This window comes from Marmota marmota, unplaced genomic scaffold, assembly GCF_001458135.2.
Source record: "Marmota marmota marmota unplaced genomic scaffold, marMar, whole genome shotgun sequence".
Taxonomy (NCBI): Eukaryota; Metazoa; Chordata; class Mammalia; order Rodentia; family Sciuridae; genus Marmota; species Marmota marmota.
This window is the reverse complement of record NW_025999853.1, coordinates 28173464-28197484: the sequence shown is the minus strand read 5'-3', so window position 1 is coordinate 28197484 and position 24021 is coordinate 28173464. Positions and strand designations below refer to the sequence as shown.

The following is a 24021-nucleotide window of genomic DNA, read 5'->3' as shown; positions in this document are numbered from 1 at the left end:
TTCCCCAGCCTCTAGTTGCCATCATTCTATTCTCTGCTTCGGTGAGTTCAATGTTATAGATTCCATACCTAAGTGAGATTACATGGCATTCATCTGAGCCTGGCTTATTTTATTTTAGCATAATGTCTTCCAAGTTCATCTATTTTGTTGGAAATAACAGAATTTTTCCTCTTTAAAGCTTAATAATATTCCATTGTGTATATATACAAGATTTTGTTTATTCAGTCATCTGACAATGAACACTTAGGTTGCATACTTATCTTAGCTTTTGTGAATAACACTGAAATGAGTATATGGATATAAAAATACAGCTATTTATTTGGCATAATTCTTTCTTTCTTTTTTTTTTTATGCTGGGGATTGAACCCAGGGGTGCTTAATCACTAAACTACTTCATCAGCCCTGTTTATGTTTAATTTTGAGACAGTGTCTTGCTAAGTTGCTTAGGGCCTTGCTAAGTTGCTGAAGCTTTCTTTGAACTTGCCATCCTCCTGCTTTAGCTTCCTAAGTCTGTGGGATTACAGGAGTGTGACACTGGGCCTGGCTTACCATGCTGTTTTTATTACTACAGTTTTGTAATAGATTTTTAAAATATTTATATTTTAGTTTTAGGTGGACACAATATCTTTATTTTATTTATTTTTTATGTGGTGCTGAGAATCAAACCCAGTGCCTCACGCATGCTAGGCGAGTGCGCTACCACTTGAGCCACATAGATTTTGAAGTCACATTGTGTGATGCTTCTAGCTTTGTTCTTTTTGCTCAGGACTGCTTTAGCTATTCAAGGATTCATACAAATTTTGGAATATTTTTCTATTTAGGGGGAAAATGACACTGAAATTCTGAGATGGATTGTGTTGAATCCTATAGAATTACAAGATAATACATTGTTTTGTTATTTTTTCACCACTAAATTTGTGGTGACTTCATGGCATCCAAAGAAAGGTTGTAATGATGAAGGTCTTTGAAGTATGGTGAACTCTTTTGGAGTTCAGTGGTGAGGGAAACTTAGACACCTTTAATAGGCAGCATCAGACTGAATCCCTAGAAAGTTCATGAAGGACTCTATGAGCTAAAATCAGAGAATCAAAGGTCAAGTTCCTTTAAACAGAGGGGTATAGTGAGTCAGAGTGGTTATGATCAAGATCCTGGATTTAAATCCCACCCCTGGTATTTGCTAGCTGTGAAACATTTCATACACTTTAAGAACTCCTATATGCCTCCGTTCCCTACTCAAAAATGAGATTAAAAATAGTACCTAAGCCTAATAAGGCTGCTGTGAAGATTAAGTGGTTTAATATATATGAAGCTCTTGGAGAAGTTCTTGGTATTCATTAATTCTGATTGGTATTTCTAAGTTCCTTAGATTTAATTTTATCAGGGTCTTTCTCTGGGACCTGGTTGTCTCAGTGACTGGGATGGTGATTTTGGTAATGAACTCCCGGATCAGATCATCAGGACCACAGCTCTGGTGATGGTAATAGATGGCATAGCATGATTTCAATAGAGAACAAACCAAAGAAAATCGAGGTCTGAAGAGAGCCAGCAAGGCCACTGAAAAATGCCAGCTACTTTATAAATCTGAAAATACTTAGCATGGTTTTGAATGTAATGAATTCTCCACCCTGCATCTAGCAAAGACAACAGTTTATTCTTGATTTTGGGGGGAATGTTGATATCTCAAGAAGTATTCCTCTTCCTTCTTGCTTTTATTCTTTGGGAATATGAGTGAAATGTGAATGTATACAAAATAAATCACATTTTAAAACTAAGATGGTAAAAGCTGCAGAAATGTAACACTTTCTCAAAGAAAATGGTATAGCAGGAAAAATTCCTACATTTACATTTTGTGTTTAGATTTCTATCATGGAAATGTACAGTACTTTTTGTTTTTCTACAGTTTGGGAAATATAACCTTTTTGTGAGTTATCAAGCAGAAGTAAGGGAGAAATACAACAGATCTTTACTTCAGGAGAATTTAAAATTCAGAAGAGGCCTAAGAGAAAAATTTCTCACACACTAGTTGTATTCAACTCCTTTGTCATTTTTATCCCCCATTTACCATTGCTAGTTCCTTCATAATTTTTACCATCTCAGAGAAAAGAAATTATTTCTGATTTTGAGCACAGAAATTGTATTTAATCTGATAAATAATAAGACAATATCTAACAATATTTTGCTTTACCTAGACTTTGCTTGACTGGTTGACCTTTAAAAAAAAATCTGAGATCTGTTCCAAATTAAATAGGTCAAATAAACTTGACATTTCTTCTTAAAAACAACTGTAGTATGAGCTAACAAGTGTAACAAATCCCATTTGATGCTTAAAAATTGAATTAATTAAAAATTAAATAAGAACTAATGTAGGTCTCTTTGACTGAATTAACCACAAAATCCAGGGACAACATGACTTGGGTGTGTTTTACTTGTACTTGAAATGGTCAATATGGTTTCATCTCTAGGGGCCTTGGCTGTGTGTACTGCAAGTGCCATCTTGACAGGCATAAGTATAAATTTCATGTCCACATAAATAGAACTCTAATATATCCTGCACAATAACACAAAACAAAACAGTTTGCAAACAGCTTTTGTTAAAGATGTTCGTCTCTTGTAATGAACCAATAGGAAATTCAGAGGTGATTAAATGAGGACTGGTGAAATAGAGAAATGAAATTTAGTATATGGTCCCACCAATATTTATGGCCAAATCGTATACTTCTAAAATAACTGGATGAACATAATATTGGAAGCTTTTAGAAAGATCTCAGAAATCGGGATGGCAATTTTTTTTTTCTTTCAGAACACTACTGAACAATCTTACTCAGGGCCAGTGTTGTAAATCAATGAGGAGAATTGGTGTAAGTCTATATAACCAAAGATGGAAGAAACAATAGGATTAACAGAAAGCTCCTTGGTGTTACAGAGTGGATTGTTATTATTACTAAGAAAGGACCTTTGAAAGGATTCTGAAAGTACAGCTGGGTAACAGAAGTAAAGACTATGGGTGAAATGACTTTTTCTGGTCTGTCCACAGAGCTCCATCGTAACCACATCATCTAGCAGAAGCCACCACATCTCTTGCCTGGACCATTGTGTTTTCTAGTTGGTCTGCTTCTACTCTTAGGCTGCATTCATCATTTTCACAGCAGCTAGAATGATCTCTATGGTACATAAATTCTGGTCGCTCTTTTGCTTTAAAACCTTCAGGGTCTTCCACTGTACCTCATTTCCCTGGGGCTTTGCAAAGCACTCTGTGGCTGGCCCCCACCCATCTTGGTGCCCTTTAAACCACTACTGTCTTTCCTCCTCCCTCTCTACCCCTAACTACCCAGGTTTTCTTTATTCCTCAAACATCAAGTAGCTTGTGCACCACTGTACTGGCTATTTCCTCCTCTTAGTCTCTCTTTGTGGCTTCTCCTCTTTGTTCAGTTCCATCTTAAATGTTTTCTCCTTTGAGAGGTGTTTCCTGACAACGGAGCCTGAAGTCTCCACTCACCAGTCTCTATTCAAACAGCCTTAATTACTCTCTAACTGTGTAAACCACTGGTCCCAATAGGAAGTGTTTAATTTACATTTTTTTAAAAAAAATAAATTTCTCTTCCACCAGACTGTCAGCATCATGAGATCTAGGACGTTGCTCATGCTTGGGAGTGCCAAGGAGGTGTTTATTGTTGAATAAATACACATTTTAGAATGAAAATGTAGTTCTAGAAAAAGATAACAGCCATAGTATGTCTAATAAAAGCAGCAGGCTATGGGAGATAGATGGTTAAATTTCCAAGAGTTTCAGAGGATAAATCCTGTACATTTTTAAAAAACTCCCCTACATAGCCTCTCCTTTTAATAAGAGTCACAAAAATCTGAAAACTTCATGTTATATCCAATGTCCCTGGTTGTGCAATTTGTAATCTAATATGAAATAACTCAAACCTACCATCATCATTTTTCCAAGAATATTTGAGCCTCATTTCAAATACACACCTGCATACATTGTAGTGCAAAGGTATTTGATGATATAAACTGTTTTTTTCCAAAAATAGCAAGAAAAATGTATGTAACTTCAGAACATCTGATATTGGCAGATGAAATACATGATAGAGTAAGAGAAAAATAATTCTGTGCTTCTTGTAAATGGGTTTATGAGGAATCCAGTGAAATTACTGCAATATCAGGTTGTTCATCCAAAGAGGCAGGATTTAATGACACTTGCCTTGAAGGATTTTTTTCATAGTATTAGGGATAATGTGTGTAAGGGCCTCACACACAATGGGCACTTCAATGATGATGACTCTTACTGTCAACATTGTTTCCTTCAGTTTTCTTGGAAATACACAGCAACACTTGATTTGGCATCTGAGTCACCAAGTGGAGTTTAGAAAAAGAAAGAAAATCTTAGATCTATTTTAAATGAATAACAAAAATGAACTTCAAGATCTCTCAGATCCTGAGCCTTGGCAGGTCTCTACTTCATTCTTCCAGGTGGAACATATTTCCCATAAATTTTATCTTTATTCTCAAGATCTTCACAGGGCCAGCACTGTAAGGTTGTACAGTTTGTACACTGCGTAACGGCCAATGGTCAAGGAATGAGTGGGGACTTGAATCCAGATCATACTCTTATCACGTAGATCTGGTTAGCACAGAGACTGTATTTCCTAATTGTCTAAAGGCATCTTAGAATCTGTACTTGACCCTCCCAAAGTATATTATTTTCTTTAACATTCCTTGAGACTATATTGATTCACACATAAAAAACAAACAAACAAAAAACTATGTGATATATGCTTACTTTTTTTGACATCCTTGTCTTTTGATTAGATTGATTCTGTTTGGACTATTAGATGTAGTGATGTTGTTTCAGTTAGGGAACTGTATTTTTAAAAACAACAATTTCGATCACATCTAAGGGACTTTCCTTATACAGAACCAGGCACTTCTCACCTAGGACATGTGGTTTTGCTGTGTTTGTTGCTGCTGCTGCTGCTGCTGTTGAATGAGCAATTGCTGCTGTTGCCGACGCCGGGCTGTCCGCAGCTTCTCAAAGCGAGCCTCCATTTCTTCCAGGACTTTCGGGGTGTATCGGACCACCAGCTTGACACTGTCCTTTGCAGCCTTGAGTAGTTCCACAGCTTTCTCATGGTGCTCTCCTTCCACACTCTGAAAAGACAAGGACGTTTGTTACAGGGAAGACCTTCCATGTTCTCTTCCCTGGGAGACTGAACTGAAATTAGTATCCTATTGAAAGTCCAGAGTTTAAAAGTTGAAGTAAGCACAGCAAGTGGGATATAATACCATCACCATCATTTATTATGTTCATAGATGAACTGTGAGCCTGTAGGCTTCATCAGGACAGAGAATGAATCAGATTGGGGGCTCAAGTCAGGAGGGTGAAAAATGACAAAGAAATGCTAACATTTTGAATGGGATTTCTTTTTCTTTTTTTGGTGTGGTACTGGGGATGGAGTACCAGAAGCACTCTACTGCTGAGCTACATTGCTACTCCTTTCTATTTTTTTTTTTTAATTTTGAGATAGTAACCAGATTTTGTGGGACCCTACAAAGAAATGAGACCGCTTCTCATTCCTCTCAGCTGATTCCTAGGGTGGGTGACATGACCAATAATTTACAAGATTGTAGTGTAAAGGCCTTTGTGACTAACTTCTTCAATAAAATTTCAAGAAAAATTGGCTGTGTGATTTGATATCTAGGAACTGAGATAAGCTTAAAGATCATCAGAACATCTGAGTGGCACTGGGTGGCAGAGGAGGCCAAATACAGTTGGTTGAGATTACATTTTCATAGCCTAATTGGAAGGGGGACACTTGAAATGGATATCAGATTAAGCTACCAAAAAACACAGTAATTCACATCTGAAGCTCATATCAATTGTAATATGAGATTTATAATTACTACTACTCTACAGATTTGGAAATTTAAAGGATTATGTCCAATTCTAACCCTTGCTTCAGAAAGGTGAATGTGAACTGAAGAAGAAAAGGTTTGAATTTAGCAACAATATTGTCACTGGCAGTTTGTAAAAGCTTGGCTTGTCATTTGTTGGAGTATAGCACAGATAATAAGGGTTTAAAAATTGGGCACAGTAAGCCCTGGAGGCAACTTATATAACCCATGCTCCATGTCTGGATTGTAACCTCTGTAAGCAGAGGTTTTAGGTAGAGTGAATTTTTATCTGTGGTTAAAGTCTAGGAAAATAGGCATGTTCATTGATTAATTCATTCTTTTAATTATTCATTCAATCATGAACATAGTCTCTTAGAAGACTTTTATTAAGCATTTATCCTACTAAATTCTTTGGAACAACATGAAAGACAGATGAAAACTTTGAAAATATTACACAATATAAACTCTGTTTTCTGTGTGCTTGTAATTTCTTTGTAATTTGTACCAACAGAATTTGATATGGTATGAAATTTTCCTTTTAAAGGAAAACTTGGTGATTCGGTTGTGCATAATTTCTTTTTTAATATTAAAAGTTGCATGTTTATATGTTTTAATAACGCTGGTTCACTCCTTTTCTAGGCCAGTTGATTAGTTTCCAGACTTTTTTTTGGCTTTTGTTCTATTTGCTTTCATTTAATAGGTTGTAGATTCTGGGCCAGACCGTGAGAGGCCCATTATCTCTGTTTAGGCACTGTGCCTGTGATTCAGAGCTGCCACGGGAGAGCTGTGGTACTAATGCAGGGCATGGGCTTTCATGGCAGGGGCAAAGGGTTGAGAGAAATAATAGCCATGATGTCCATACTCAGCCCTGTGGAACTATCGAAGTTATCGTCTCCCATACAACAATTTACAGAAAGCAGACTCTATAGTTTTCAAACTTAGAATTTTGGTCTTGATGTTTTTAATCCATGGATTACATGTTGATTCAGCTCCCATCACCAGAATCAACAGGTCTCTTGATGGACTCTTAGCTTCCTCTGTGTTCCCCATCAGGGTACAGAACCTAGACTGCGTCCGACTTCATTTCTACTACTGAAAATATCTTTAGTAAATAACACAAATTAGAGAATTGATCATTTTTTGGAAACTAAGGTGAATTTTAGAGATGGGTTTGAATTCATATAAGCATACTCATAGAATTTATTATTTCAGACAATCAACCTTGTTTTTAAATTGCTTTCAGCATCTTAAGTCTTTTCTTAAGACAAGCAAAAATCACCAAGTTTTCCTACCATAATAGTGATCATATAGTTAAGGCCCATCCTGGATGGTTTTCTTCTTCTACCTGCTTTGCCTACTTTGTAATTTTGAAGGTATATACTTGTCTCCTTAACTTATTATTTGTTAATTTTCTGGGGTGCCTTCAGTTCCTCTGCATAATTTCTTAATAAGAATAAGGTAGCTTTTTTCCCCCTTGCTTTTTTCTTTCCATTTTATGGTAAGAACAAAAATGCATACTACCTACTCTTGGAAGTCTTGCTCAGTGAATTTAAAAAAAAAGCCAAAAGATGCTCAGTTAAAGTGTATATGTTGATGTGCAAACACTCATTACTGGGTACCCCTTGTACCCTGAAGGTTTGCCATATATTTCTGCTTTTGACTTCATCTATTCCTTAGTCTTATAGAAAGTATACTTTATTTCTTGCTAAATATTTAAAACCCGTTTTGAAACTTGATAGATTATTTGTATATAGTTAAGCTATTTTTTTTTTTACTCAAACTATATATAAAGCCCTCCTGATTTAGGAATCATTCCTTGTAACAACTTGAGTAATCGCTGAAATCTTGTGACAACGGTCTCACAGATGAGAATGTGGTTCGTATATGGCTCGGGGACACCTGGAAAGGCTTTCAACTTTAAAATTAAAAACCTGAAATTCTGTGCTTTTTGGTTTCATTCCCTTGCTTGTAATTATTTATCTCTTTGTTGTAATTATTATTGCGATTTGAGAAAGTTGTTAGCATGAATTAATTTAACAAAAGGCTTTCCAATGGAAATCTGGTGAAAGTTGGATTTTATTAAGAAGGTGAGGGGGGATACAGAAGACATGAGCATATATATTAGTTACTCAGGAAATATTTTATGGTCCTAAAACAAAAAAAATACTCTAAAGAAAACTTATATAAATTATAGTTATGCTGAGGCTGGCCTTAGGCTTTCACTGAAATGAAATAAAATGTACTATGAAATAAACAGTCATTCCTGTCCTGAAAAACATTTCTGCTGTCAAATCTTTTTAAAATGCACATTCAAAAATCAGTACGGGAAGGGAGAGTTCAAATATTTTATTTTTACTATTTTCAAAATTCATAAACACACGCTAATGAAATGCTAAGCATATAACCATAAGAAGTTAATATTTACAAGAATCTTTTTTCATTTAGGAAACAGAGAAAAAAATAGCTCATTGAATAATCAGATGCACACTTGTTTGGTGAGCAATCTCATGTAATAGTAAGTAGGCCCTAGGAAGTTTTGAAGGTAGTTTATTTGATGAAGTGTAGCAAATCAGCAGCTGACAAATGAACCACCTTTAAACACGGCTGCATTGTGATGTTTCACAATTCTATTTCCACACTTTTTGAGATATTAAAATGTCTACTATTTCTGGTATGTTCAATTTCCTAGTTGATTGAGAATCTTCTCTAATAAGAGAGAATTTGGATTATACTACATACATAAACTTGTGCATGAATGAATAGCTTCCCCTTGACCCCCATGATGATTGCATTTTGACTCTGGTTAGACCTCAGATAGAAGAGATGCCTGCTCTGGGAAGGAATCTTGCTATCTGTGTACCCTTCAGTTACCAGATGCTTAAATCTGTATGTAGGTTTTTCTCTGTTGGGTTTACATGGAAATCCTCCTGGCTGAGTTTGCTGTGACATAAGTTGCTTAAAACGTTTGTTGGACAACAAAGAGTTGGCAATACCTCCTGGTTATTTCAGGCATACCTACATTCAAGTGTATGCATCTGCTCCTGAGTGACATCAGCCATTTCTTTGGATTTTACTTAATCCAAAGGGCAGATGACATTATCGGGGAGTAAAGGATATTAAGGGTGTGAGGTTACAATATCTTAGTGCAATTAAGCAGCTCAGAAACTCTGAACAGTATATCTGAAAAGTCTCTTAGAAACAATCTCATTTATATCCTTTTTGTCTTAAGACATAAGGAAACAGAGACTAAGAAGAGCTGGGACCCAGCCCGTTGTATAAATTTGTTTGTTGTAAGACTAGATTAGAACTCATTATTACTACCTACTTCTTTTTCAAAAACACTATATTACTGGGGCTGGAGTTGTGGCTCAGTGGTAGAGTACTTGCCTAGCATGTGTGAGGCCCTGGGTTTGATTCTCAGCACCGGATATAAATAAACGAACCAAATAAAGGTCCATCAACATCTAAAAAAAAGATTAAAACAAACAAAATAACCGCCCCCCCCCAAACACTATACTAGTTTCTGAGGACAAGGAATCCAGAAATGAAACACACACATTGTAGGTCAGTTTTGCGTGATGTGAAAGGATAGAAACTTATGGTGAGGAAAAGCTATGTCAACTCCTAGCAGAAGGGTGTGAGTTGGCCAGTAAAGGAAAATCATGAGGCGACCTGAGGGGTCACTGTTAGTGGGCTGTGATTCTCAGTTTTCAAAAGGCCCAATATAGCTAAACAATGACATACTCTTTTCCCAAAAGGTAATAGTGATTGATTTTGGATGTTTTTCTTTTTTTTTGGATTGGAGAAATTTATTAAAATTCAAATAAAATTTATTAAAATAAGAGGTTTAGTCTTCCATTCCATAAATATCCATTCAGGTGCCTTTCACAGGATAAACCAAATATTTGCAGCTGTCATTAAAGCCCTTGAATTTTCAGGATGACAGAAGTCTGCCTGTATTTATCCACACACAAATTCTTAATCCCCAAATTAAGGAAGAGTACAGGATACGACATTTGCAGACAAGCCATTACTGAAATTCAAATCCCTAGACATTTTCTATGGAACAATACAAGGCTGGATTATTTTCAAGAATGTAAAATTGGATTGCTGCTGCCAGATAGATCACTTTGTTCTTATGATAGTTTTGCTGTTCTCCAATAAGATGTTTTAATTACTTAATTTTAAGAATATGTGTGTTTATATAAATAAATGTCCATCAACATGTATATTTAATCTTATTATAACACTTATTGAGTACTTATTTAGTGCAAGGCCAACTGTTTTATGAGAATTATATGTAATCCTCACAATTCATGTATAAAAATGGTAATGGAAAAGGTTAAAAAATTTGTTCCAGATCTCCACCTAGTATATTGGACAGACAGATCTGAACTGAGATTTATCTGTTCACAAAGACTAACCAATCCATACCAGTCTGTAGTCTAAAACAAGATAATAAAGAAAAAGTAAATATTTCATAGGTAGCTTTCTTTATCCATGGAAATTTTTAGACTAGTAGTTTTTAAACCTGGATGTTTATAGAAGTCAACTGAAGAACTTTTTAAATACAGAGACCTAAGCAGTTCCTAGACTTGCCATATCAACATTCATAGCAATATACTTATGACTGGGTATAGAACTCAGACCCAGCCAGTCACTCTCTGATGCTCAGATTTGCCTTTGGATACCATGCTTCAGACTGTAACTAATCCAACCAGGAGATGTCACTGAGGGAAGAAAGTGTTGGTCTGGTGATGGAAATCTTATCATTTTTCCTTGGTGTAGCTCTATAGACAGCATTTTTTTTTCATTAAAAAAAAGAAAAAAGAAAAAAGCAGCAGCAGCTATGTTGTCTTTGTATTTAATTAAGAAGTGATTATCTATGAACAAGCTACAGAATATATTCAGAACTTTATGATTCTTTGATCCTTCCCTTCTCTCAAATATGTTAATTTTCCTATTCTAACTGTATTATCTTTTGCTTCAGAAAAGTGGCAAGTGCATTTAAAGTATCACATTTATCCCTTGGAAACAATATGCTAATGTTCTTCCAGAGCACTTTTGTTCCTGCCTAATGCTAATATCTATCTCAGCATACTATAATTTATCAGTTCACAATAATTCTGCTGCCACTAGATTGTCCAAGGGCAGGATGCCCCATTTATCCATCCTTTCATCAGCATCTGTTATGTGCCCAATAAATACTTATTTAAATAATAGAACATTCTATACCTACCTATCTACCTATACACATATAATATAGGTAGATATTATACACATGGAATACAGATAGATATAATATAGATTACATTCTATATTACATGTATATGTGTATGTGTGTGTATATATATTCCTATTAAACTAAGGAGCCAGTTTGATTTGGTCTTTTTCATTTACCAGCTGTGTGAACCTAGATAAGTTGATTAAGTTCTTCAAGCCTCAATTTCCTCCTCTATAAAGTGGATATCATAGAGTACTTGCTATATAGAATTATCACAACAATTACCTTTAATGTAAATGAAGCATTTGGAACAATACCTGCACTTACAAGGGGTCCAACAAATGCTAGGTCTTTGTTGAACTACTTTCTCAGTGACAATATTGTTACAGGGCTTTAGATATCCAAGGACAACAACAGCAATGACAAAATGTAACAGTGTCTTTAGAATAGGTAGAAGTTTCCTTTATGTTATGTAGGAAGAAAAAAATCAACTAATGGTATATGATGCTATTTTAGAAACACATCCTCATATAAAACAACTTAGGTGAATTCACTGCTTTAAATCACCTTCAAGTAATTTAGCAACATCATTTTCATACATACAATTGATATGCTAATTACAAATGATCATTAGTTATTCATGAAAAATTATTCCTCTCGGTCCCTCCCCAGTGTCACACTTGGTTAAGGAAAGAACCAGTGTGCAGGAGATTCAGCTGATAGGAGTCTGCATAATGTGAGCGATCTTGAGAGAAGGAAATCATCAAATAATCGAATACCAGAAAAGAGCAAGGAGGTTAATGTGGAAAAAAGTGCATATAATTGCACATATTTTTATCCTGAGAGAGTAGTTATAAAATTTTTTGAACCACGTAAGTGGAGAATGCAGCACATTAGTAGTAGCCTCAGGGGGGACAGAAAGCCTAAAATGAGCAAAAGCTTTAGGATAAAAATCAGTGCCAGAAATCAGATATTCACAAATCTAACATTTGGTTGATCTCAGCCCACCTTTCAAATCTGAGAACTAAAATTGGAATCAAATTCAGCTACTGCATTTTATAGTAACTCCACACAACCCTTGATGCCCTGGCACCCAAAGAAGGAACAAAAATCCCTGATGGTTGTTGAGATGAAGGGTGAACACCCACCCACCCCATCACACACATGTATACAGATGCCCACAATCATCTTCAGGAACACAGATGTGAGCTTTGGAGGTTGAAAATAGAGCAAAATGCCTGGGAAATATTCTTAGAAAATGAGAGATTTAAGTCAATGTGTTAATTTTTGAGTGGTAAGTTTCAATGAAGCAGTTGAGATTATTCACAGTAATTTGTGCTTTTGAGATGCATGGTGCTGTGCCTGTCTGCTCTGCCAGGGCATGACACCGTGTGACACTGAACCCCCAAATAACTTCTTGCAATTTACCTAATCCGGAGTGTCATGATCACCAATTCTCCACATTTGTTTCTAGGTCTGCTTTAGCCAGGAGAGGGGTTGCTGAAATTACCACTGCTCCCCTCCCCTGATGTAGATATCTACAAGTACCATCTCCACCATACTCAGGACTGCTATAGCTCTAGTTAAAACATGCAAATGCATCCTAGTGAGTAAAATTTAATGGCACACCTTAATCAAACTACCAAACCCTCAGCAGAGAGCCATTGAGGAAAGTCGAGAACCAGGGTTAGAACTGTCTAGTATTGATCATGAACAAATTCCAAGACAATCTTTAGAAAGCAGCCTCCCCTCTTTGTGCCTCGATTTCCACAGGGGGCTATCCTGGTTTTGGCACTGAGACTCGTAGGAAATGCCTTAGTTCTGAGCAAACTGAGATAGTTGATTGCCAGTTAAGACTTAGGAACATGTTGCTAAGATGGAAGAGCACACAGTAGCTGATGCTTGGGACATGACATTACTTTGACAACTTTTTTCAAATCAACCTCCATCATGAAATTTGAATTTTTAGTGGATGTGAGAAAAAGCAATTTTATTAGAGAAGATGGGTGACTAACAGCAAAGGGCAACATGAAAAAGGGGAGGAGATGCTTGAGTTAAGGTTTGAAAAAGTAAGTTTGAGGGCAGCCAAATACCAAGGGGTATTATTTCTCACTTCTTCATCATCCCAAGGATGATCTAGACCAGCTTTAAATGGTTATGTTAGTTTATAAGGAGTACTGACATTCTGGTGAGGGCTTTTCAATGATTATGAAGCAGAGCTGCATACTTGGACACTGGCTGAGATCCTCAAGACCCATACTTCAAAGAGTCTGCACTGATTTTTGTTGCAGATAGGTTGTTTATGTAATGGAGACCGAGCAGAAACTGGAAGATTATATGAGAGATTCTGCAAACTAGAAAAAAGCTTAGCCAATAGCAGGGCATATATTTCATCTTCCTATCTGCCCTGCCCAGATGATAGCAGGTATTTGTTTTTATTTTTGGTACTGGAGATTGAATTTATGGATTAGGTGAATCCACTGCTTTTAATCACCTTCAAGTAATTTAGCAACATCATTTGTGTCACTGAGCTACATTTCCAGTCCTTTTCATTTAAAAAAAAATTGATATAGGGTCTCACTAAATTGGAGATCACTCAATTTGCTGAGATTAGCCTCAAATTTTTGATCCTTCTGCCTCAGCCTACTGAGTCTCTGGGATTACAGGCATATGTTACCATGCCTAGCCGACAGTACACATAATGTGAAATAACATCTAGGATTGTGTCAACCAGAATAGTTTTCTTTATTCCTTCCTTTATTCTTTAATTTCTTACTCTAGCAATCTCACAGAGTTCATAGCTCTCATAGAGATAATAGATGGCTGAAAGTTTTTAACCTAATCCTTCAAAGGATACACTTTAATATAACCTGTTTGGGTATCCTGGAAAATCAGGAACTCAATTTAAAGTATAAGGGAAAAACACTGCAAATCTAGGCAGTTTTCTGATCCTGGGATTGTCATATGTATTCTTGTGAAGTGTAAAATGGCCTGACCACTTACACTGCTGTGTACCATGATTAGTAAAACATTAATAACAGCTATAACATTTAATTTAATTGCAGAGATTCACCATTGTAGCTGCCTTTTTGCAGAAACAGAAGTGAAAATTTAAAGGGTATTTAAGGCTTACTGTCCAATATCTCTCTGGCTCTACATGTAAATGTCTTTCCAATTAAATGCACAACCAGAGAATATTCTTTGCATTTGTTGCCATTATACTAACATTTTTGCATATTTTAAAGGTTCTTACTGACTTGAACTTCCAAGGATTCTTTATAACCCTCTTCCCTAGTCCCTGCTATCAGTAAACTTGCAGTCACCCAAATTAGACCCCCTGAGACACCTTTAACTCTTTCCTTGACCCAGTTTCAATTAACCACAAATATTGGTTGATACTCATTTACCATCACACCTCATTCTCGCCTTTTATTTCTTATGAGTTTTTGCATAGATTTTAAAATACTTTTCAGCTTCTCTCTTATCTAAATTATTATCTAAATTCTCTTCTAGACACCAACCCAAGTCATTTGGTCCTTGCTTTGATTAAACTCTAGTGATGAGTACCAAAGAGCATAGCTCTGGTAGACATTGTCCTTGAGGTCAGGGAATTTCCTACATTGTTTCTCCCTAGTACTTAGCACAGAGCACAGTACTCACCCAGCATCTGCATAACTAATATGGAGAGAACTGGCTTTGGAGCTTAGGCCCAAAGATTTTTAATAAAGTCAATTATTTTCCCAAGCCTTAGTTCCCACATATGCAAAATGGTGTTAATACTATCTATTTCAGAAGCCATTTCAGATTTAATGATGTCCATGCAAAGTGCAACACTAACTGTGGCCCAAAGAATACACTCAATAAATATGGATGTCCTTACCCCGTGTGTATTTCCCCATTTTCTAAAAGAGAAAATTAAAATTTCTGAAGCATGCAAAGCACTTTCCATGATAGGCAGGTCCAACTCTATTTCCTAATATTAATTTATAATACAGAAACAATACCATGATTGTTTTGATTTTACCATGTATTTTTAAGTACTTTCTCCATTCTCTTGTTTTAGTAAATCCCGCCCCTTGTCCAGAGTTCGTCCCACATAGCATTTATTCTCTATTATGTTACTTTCTTGCTGAAAATAAAACCTTACATAGATATCTACAAGTACCATCTCCACCATAGTCAGCTTAGGCTATAAGGCTCTTCATTTCTACTCAGCTAGCTACTCCAACCTTACTTCTAAGACTCACTGTCATCCAATTCTTTAAGTCATACTGGGATTCTTTTTTGTACTGCACATGGCTAGTTCAATCCTGGCAGAATTTGTATGAATCTCTCTCTCTCTCTCTCTCTCTCTCTCTCTCTCTCTCTCTCATAAGGTTCTCAGCTAAAAGATACTGAATTTCCCTTTTAGAGAGGTGCAGATTAAATTTGAATGGGATGAAAATATTATTTTATTTAAAAATGGTAATGTATTGCCAAGGATTTGGTGAAATTTATATTTAGCATAGGCTTTTTGGAGGTCAGTTTGGCAATATCTTGCAAAATACATCTATTTAAAGTAAATACATTCATACCCTCCTAATTTGGCTTGCCACCTATCAGTACTACCCTAGAAAAATAATCATTCATATACATAAATACTTCCATTTAAACAGTGTTCACAATAGAAAAAAACAAAAGAAAACAAAACCTAACTGGGTAACAAACTAAATGTCCTTCAATAGAATGATGGTTAAACTAGCATGGTACCCTCATAACATGAAATATTATAAACAACAGACTCAGGAAAAGTCTTATGCACTGGCAAGTCAAATCTCTAGGAAACAAGTTATAATAAGCATATATAAAAATATCAGTGCATTTTAAAAACTTAAAATAACAATAGTCAATATTCATTGAGTGTTTGTCATGAGGTACTATTATAAGTGTTTTGTATGTATCAAAATGATTACTCTTCATAACAACAGTGGGAAGTCTGTAATGTTATCATCCCTATTTTATAAACAAGGAAATTGAACTACAGAAAGGTTAAGTAAGTTTCCAGGGCCACCTCTTTAATGCATAACAAATCTGTCTCCAGAGCCTGATCCATTAGTCTGTTTTACATTGTCTTATATGTTTGTATTTAAAAACAAATGTGTAAATACATGCATGCACATTTGTGTGTGTACTTGAATGCATGAAATATATTTAGATGAATACCCATTCTGATACTATTTCTGTTTGGGGGCAGAGGAAAGACTTGAGGGAAATTTTTTAAAGGGATTTCTTTTTACTTGATTTTAGTCTTTTCAACAGAATTATTTGAGGATTTTATAAGGATACAATTAACACATTGTGTGTGTGTGTGTGTGTGTGTGTGTAGACTTTAATACAATAGCATTGTATTACCATGAGGAAAATGAGTGGGTAGGTCATTCTATTAAAAAAAAAAAAAAAACGAAGAAGGTAGAAAAAGTGATGATTTTGTTTAAATAGTGCTTCGAGGCATTGCTTTGAAGTCATTTGAGCAAAAAGAAAAAAAATTACAACCATAATTGCCTGGGTAATTCAGGTGAAATGAAGGGATTTTAGCTGAATTACCTCAGAAATTAGGGATGCACAAGTGTGGTCCATGGGACTTTCCAAATGCCAATTATAATGGAATGCCTCTGAGATTCTGTTTGAACAGTCACGACTGGATGGTTTTTCTCCTGGTATCATTAATTTGCTGAAATGTGAGCCCTTCCCCCTGCCCCTTTTCTCGAAGTTGTCTATTTGATAGTAACATCACATCAGTTATATGGCCCGGCAGAATCATTCATAGCTCTGAGCAGATGCTATAAATCCACGTATTTTTTTCAGGGCGTAATGTTTAACTGAGAAATAGTGAGGAAGGATTACGAAATACTTCATGTTTAAACTTTTGCTTTTCATCTAATGACTCCTGAAATGAAAAACTACAGTGATTTCAGTCTTGATAGATGTTGAGCTCCCAGAGAGAGAGCTACGAATCAGTCAACCCAGAGATTCTTCTGAAAATGAAATGAGTTGGCTTTATATTTCTTCTTTGGTACAATTAATATTGATCCCTTCCCCCACTCCTCCTGCAAATAACAATGTATTGTAACCAAGAAGCATGGGTCTTCCCTACACAATAGATTCATAATGAGATCTGTTTTTTCTCCCACAAAGCATCAAATTATATCCATGCCTGGTTGCCCTGCCTCTAACTCTGGTCCCTTCTAAACCACTCTTTGCACTGCAATTACAGTAATCACTCAAAAATGCAAATTTGATCATGTAATATCCTTGCTGGAAATCACTCTGTGTCCTTGTATTGCTCAGATACAGCCCAAAGTCTAGTGTATCACACCCTTTATGATTTGATTCCTGCTCATATTTTTCAGCTTCAATTGATAACTCTCAGGTCCCCAAATAGAAGAAGGTACAATTTTCTTTAATGTCTGGACCCTTCCATATGTTCCTCACTGCCTCACCTGGCAATACTTACTTGCCCAAATCTTCCCCATCCCCTGCCTGGGTGAGATGCTACTTCTATGGCCAACTATGCAACTCCATATTTAAAAGATAACTACATTGGAAAAGGGATCTGCTTCCCTGTTTCTTCCCCATATCTTTAAGTGAAACTGGAGACAGTGTCTTTTTTTTTTTTAATTTCACCAGTGAATGGTGGCCACGTCCAGTAACATTTTGCCAAGTGATTGAATAAATAGATATATAAGCTTTATGAATTGGTTATGTTTACCAATGATTTTGAAAGTTAAATATGTTGTCACTTTTCTGAAAAAAAGAAAAACAAAAACAAAAAACCAAACAAAAACAACTTCAGTGATTTCTTATTTTGGCTGCTGGCTTCATTTTGAACTAGTAACAAAGATAAAAATTAGCATTTATTTAGTATTTACCCTGTTCGTAACTTATATTATGCCATTTAAACACTAAAAACTAAGTAAGCAACCACTATTATTATTGTCTCTTTGCAATGAGGAAACTAGGGTTCAGAGAAGTTAGCAAGTTATTCATCAAACTTCACAAATTACACTGAGATAGTTTGTACCTGGGCAGGATTGAATGAGAATTAAATGGCCCAGTGCACTTAGAGTGCTTTTCAAATGCCTGCCTGTCCTGGAAGCTCTTGAAGGAAGCCGTTTCTCTTACCTGTATCATCAATGTTGCTCCTACATTTGGGGTTGCCTGCTTTATTTCAAAACATAATGTCTAGGGAATTTTAAATTACCATTTTAATGTGGTGACATCTATATTGAATGAAAGATAAGAGTTTTCAAAAGTTGATTTTTTTTAAAATTAGCAAAATACTTAAAAAATAAAACATGTGAGCTACTCCCTCAGAACCTGCCACCTCCTCTCTCCTGCCTTCTCCCACTCCAGTTTCACTGGCTTCCTTGCTGCTTCTTGAGTACACCAGTACTCTTCCATTTTAGAGATTCTGGGCCGAGCCCTGCCTCTGCATGAAATGCTCTTTCTCAGCCACCCATGTGGCTCACTCCCTACCTCCTTTGATCCTCTCTCCTGATACCAGCCTCTGGGGCCAACCAGCACAGGCTCAAAATCTTATAAACAAGTGAAAGGGAATAGAAGAAGAGAGTTTATGACAATGTGTGATTCATTTTATTTACAGGAAAATGAAGCACACATACTAAAAGTTGCACATAATTAAGTTCTTGATAAAATATATAATATATGTATTATATATTTTAAACACCCAAAGTTATAGAGGTCAGGAGGAGTAAAAGTAATTGGACTTCTTTGTGGAATACCCCAATATGTGCAAGATTATAGCCAGTGCAACTGAAGGGAAGTATATTTTAAACAGCTATAAATATTGACACTATGAAATGATGTATCTTCTGATAACCAACATCATACAGCTTTATATTATCCTTACTGCCACTTATCTAATAAAACAGAACCCATGTGGAATGGTAGGTACACTGGGCTTCCAAGGAAATTGTAGCTAAATTTCAGCCATTGCTACGGTAAGTGCAGTGTTATTTTAAGGTGCTTTTACATTGCTTAAAAGTGAACAGCAAAACAATAATTATCATTTAATTTAGATTTAAGAAATTTAAATGGATCATGGGCACAAAAATAGGAGAACTTCAGGATGAGCATCTGCCTACACTCTACCATGATGGCCAATCTCATTTCAGATTCACGGAAAACTGGGAGCAAGTTTTCAGATTCCCTGTGAATTTTAGTTACGAATTTTATTGAGTTTTCAAGAATACACTGTGCTGTCTGGACTTGGGCATAAGAGAAAAGTGGAAAGGCTTTGGCATATTTTTATTTATGATACATCTGTACAACATTCCTACAAATCATGCAAGGCTTAAGCTCAGGCTGATTCTGAGAAGTGTAGACGTTTCTGCTTATGGAAAAATTAATTTGATGTTTCCAGAAGAATTAGATAAATATAAGCTCCTTTAGGGTGTGACCTATGTTTTCTATAAACTGCTTCCTTCCTGGTGCCAGGCACAGCACATGGCTAATAAATCTTTCTGGCAGTCTGAGAACTTTGAAGTGATATTTCTACAGTATTGTTTGCCTGTAGAGACAGATTCAATGACAAATTTAATTATGGTGAGCTGTCAACTGCTTTGCCTTTTGTCATCCATGGTAATTAGGATCCATTGTGATGTTTCTTGTCCTAGATCTCTCCATCTAGAGACAGGCTGTTGGGTGAAGCCTCTTTTCCAGAATGGTCCTCATTTGGGGAATTCCTTATGTGTTACAATTGGATAGAAGTCCATTCTATTCTCCTATACCATCTAGTGTAGGTTGTGTACATTTAAATTTGAATAATGCAGCTGCTATTTGGCTTTCATCAGTTTTCATGAAATTGAACTAATTTAGTTTAAGATGATGTTTCTCAATTGGGGATGATTTGGCCTATCAGGGGACAGGTGGCAACATCTGGAGACATATTTTGAGTGTCATGACTGGAGGGGTGAGGAGTTACTGGACAAGGGTAAACATTTTCCAGTACGCAGAGTAGCCTTCCTAGTAATCCTCCAGTTCAAAATATCAACTATTCTAAGGGTAAGAAATCTTGGTGAGGATATGTAACACTTTTCAAAGTTTACATAGTAGGAGCTTTTAAAAATAAAGTTTTCTGTACTGAATTGCTGTCAGTTTGATAGACTTCTGTTAATTTTAAATTCCCTTCTCACAAAAGGCAAAACTAAATTAAAACTCTCATGCACTTTCACATGGATGACTCATAGAAACCACTGGAGGATGAACTCCCAGCTCCTCATTGGCTTTCCTCCATCTTTTATCCTGTATCAGCAGAGGGTAGGATCCAGGCCAGAAATCAGACTTCCTCAGTAAATCCTTATCCTTCACCCCTCACAACCACTAGTCTCCATATCTTGGTTTGGCAGCATTACCTCCAAATGAGTTTTCAAATTCTGTCCTTTTTCTCTATCCTTGCATGCTTCTCCCATTTACACCTTCATCCTCTCTATTTAGACCATGGAATTTCTGAGTTGATCTCATCTACTCCAATTTTTTTCCTCCAGTCCTTCAAACACACTGTGCCCAGATGCCAGAATAACTTACTTGCATGGAAATAAAACCATATTATTATATTTTCTACCACCTTCAAATGATAAACCCAAGTTCCCTATCATGGCTTATGGGGACTTCCGTGTCATTCTTCCTGCCCATTCTTCCAACTCTAGTCTTCAGCTGCAAATATCATCCCATTTTTAAACGTTGTGCATATGTTATCCCCTCTGGCTGGAGGATCCAATATTAACTTATTCACTCTGACATTTCCATTAATGGTTAAAGCAATGACCCACAATTGCGTTTGGTGACTTCTACCCAGAGCATAAATGATTCCAGACTTGATGTGGCAAAAATTTGAAGACAAACACTGTATTCTCCTGGGATGAACCACATATTTCTCAGTCAGAACAGAAGGATCATTACTCTGTTTACATTTTCTGCTTTTGTAAGTTAAGACAGTGTCACAATAGGAAACATGGAGAGATTCATTTGGGATTTTGAAGAAAAGGATATTTAATAATTTAAATATATAGCAAGAATATTGTGTTTCTGCAGAAGCAAAAGATGACTTTTCCAATGCTATGTTTATTATTGCCTTCTCTTCCACCAATTTACTATGTAGACAGGGCAGGTGTTATTATATCAACCAGCAAAAGGGATCCACTACCTTTGGAATTAGAGTATTTGATGCGGGACTTTTACTGTCTCTCGAAGATAAACAGAATGCAATGGAAATGACTTAAACTGGGTTGAGTGTTTAACTATATACGAAGACAAAATTATATGACAGGAGCAGTTATTGTGTATTTAAAAGGTATCCAGCATAATGGCAGATACTCCCACATACTTTCTCTTACTTAATCTTCAGATCAGCCCTGTTGAAAAGGCATTGCTATTTCTGCTTTGCAGATAAAATAGAGTAACAAAGAGTAAATGATTCTGGAATATCTTTGAACTCCTGAGAAACTTTTAAGAATTTGAAATTTAATAGGCCCTCTTTGAGACACTGAAAATGTCAATCCACAACAAATCGAATGTTTCTAATTTCCATTAAAAATAACAATAGAAAGAAGGAAGATTGTCTCAAAGTTTTTTATCAGATGCTAGATCCTGGTTAAGTGATTTAAGGGTGTAGAAAGAAAATTTCAATATAAAAGAAAATTTAAAAAATAGACAAAAACATGTTTTATTTCTTAGAGAATAGCCTCAGGAGCTATCAGAAACTCTCAGAATATCACCAGATTTCAGAATTGATAGACCTCATTGAGGTCCCTATTACGGTTAAAACAAAATAAAAACGTTTGGGTACCACTCGTAAGATTATATTGGTTGAATCTCAATCAACCTTCAACCTTATCTTACCCCACTGTCTGTGCCCAGGTACCGCTGACTCTTCAGTTATTCCTACATGGCAAGGTGTAGAGTTTCTTCTCTTGATACCTTAAGGCAAGCTCTCTCTTCTGGTAAGAAGTGATCTTCCTTATCTTATTCTCAGCTTAAATGTCACCCTTCCAAGAGGTCATTCTAACTCTATAAAAAGCAGTTCTTCTTGTTCTATTGCATTGTTATTTGTTTCTTCTTCTGTAACACCTGTCACAGTGTTTAATTATGAGGCAGTGTTACATCCTGAAGTTCAAATTTGTATGCTTTGTGTATCCCAATTGCTTCCTTCAGCCCACACCTAGGAAGTGGAAAAGATCCTCAAAATAGCCAAAGTCTTTGGCTACAAAAGGCAGAAATGTGTTTTAATGTTTTCATGATCAGTTTTTTTTCCCCCATCAATTATTAGAAAGATTGGGGCCAAGGGAAGGAGGAAGAAGAGGCTGAAGGGCTTCACTGACTGGATAGTCAGAAGTTGAATGAGCAAGTGCCCTGAATGAGAGGCATAGAAGGAGCTTGCATTGTTGAAACCCAGAGTAGAGTGAGAAATACTCAGCACAAGCTGTCCTGAAAGTGAAAAACCACCATGCCCATCACCTGTGGATGACCGATCCAGTTCCATAGCCCTGGACACCCGGTGGGCAGTCTGGATTTATGTTTATACATTGCAGAAGGCTGGATAAGTGTCCAAAGATATCAGGTCCCATTTCCTGGAAACTGAAAATGTTACTTTGTATAGAAAAAGGTCTTTTCAGATAAGATTAAGTTAAGGATCTTGAGATAAGGAGATTAGTTTGCATTATCTCAGTGGGCTCTAAATACGATCATAAGTATCCTTTTAATAGAGAAGTAGAGGGAGATTGGCACAGAAGAGAAAGTGATGTTACCATGGAAAAAGAGATTGGAGTGAGGTGACCACAAATGGGAGAATGCCAGCAAACATTAGAAACAGAGAAATCAAGAAAAGATTCTCCCTTAGAGATTGTAGGTGGAGCATAGCCCTTGGCACCTTGGTTTTGGGCCAGTTGAAACCAGTTGTAGACTTCTGGCCCACAGCGCTGTGAAAGAAAAAAAATTATGTTGTATAACCCACCAAATTCATGGTAATTTGTGATAGCAGCTTTAGAAAACGAATAGGCACATGGAGGTAAAATCTATTATTTTGGCCAATGTGGAATCAAACTGAGTCATTGGAGAAATTTCCCTTAGGTTGAGATAAGTGGCAAACTTATGTGTATGTGTTTAATATTATTAATATCATTATTTTCTTGCTTTCTACGAGGCAGAAAGTTCCATGAGCATTATAACCATTTCTGTTTTGTCCCCTGCTCTATACCCAGGGCATAGCTCAGCAGCTGGCATATAATTGCTCCACAAATAATCAATGAGTGGATGAAAAGCACTGCTAAAATAAAAACACAATATTGAGGAAAACACACACAAAAATTAATGGTAAAAATAACTTTTAGAAAGACTATACCAATAACTAAGCTGAATTGTCAAATACCAGTAACCAGCAAACTAAATAGAGATTTAGGTCAGTGTGACCCGATGCATGGAAATGCTTCCTTCCTCTGGCAATCTGTCCTTTAAAACTGACTAACTGGGACTATGTTCTGACACTGATACACTTTCAGTCAGTTTTATCAGCACATTCTTCTAGCCGAAGTTGGCCTATTAAGGTGTGAAAGCTGAGGGACCTGATGCTCATTTCTGAGGGCTGAAATCACAGGGTAGGAATGTGGCAGTTCTGGACTAGAAGCTATTGTTACATGTCCCATTTAGATGGTGCAATGTTTCAGTGTTCCACTTTTCAAAATTATTATCATAATTACTGTGCATCAATTGTACAAAATAATGGATTTCATTTTGACAATTTCAAACAGGCAGATGACAAACTTTGTTCATATCCATCCACCTTGTATCTTCACACCCCGTCCCCTTTTTACTTTCATGTCATTTATCCCCCCCCCCCCCCC

General features: G+C 36.3%; 1 protein-coding gene across 2 annotated transcripts in view; it reads right to left on the bottom strand.

Annotated features, from left to right (window-relative positions):
- Lin7a (lin-7 homolog A, crumbs cell polarity complex component) overlaps nucleotides 1-24021 on the bottom strand; it is a 133583-nt gene that overhangs the window by 7274 nt on the left and 102288 nt on the right. For both annotated transcript variants that reach the window (XM_015482963.2, XM_048804602.1), the window contains exon 5: nucleotides 4942-5157. In XM_015482963.2, the coding sequence (XP_015338449.1) occupies nucleotides 4942-5157 (216 nt within the window). The remainder of the gene's footprint in view (nucleotides 1-4941; nucleotides 5158-24021) is intronic.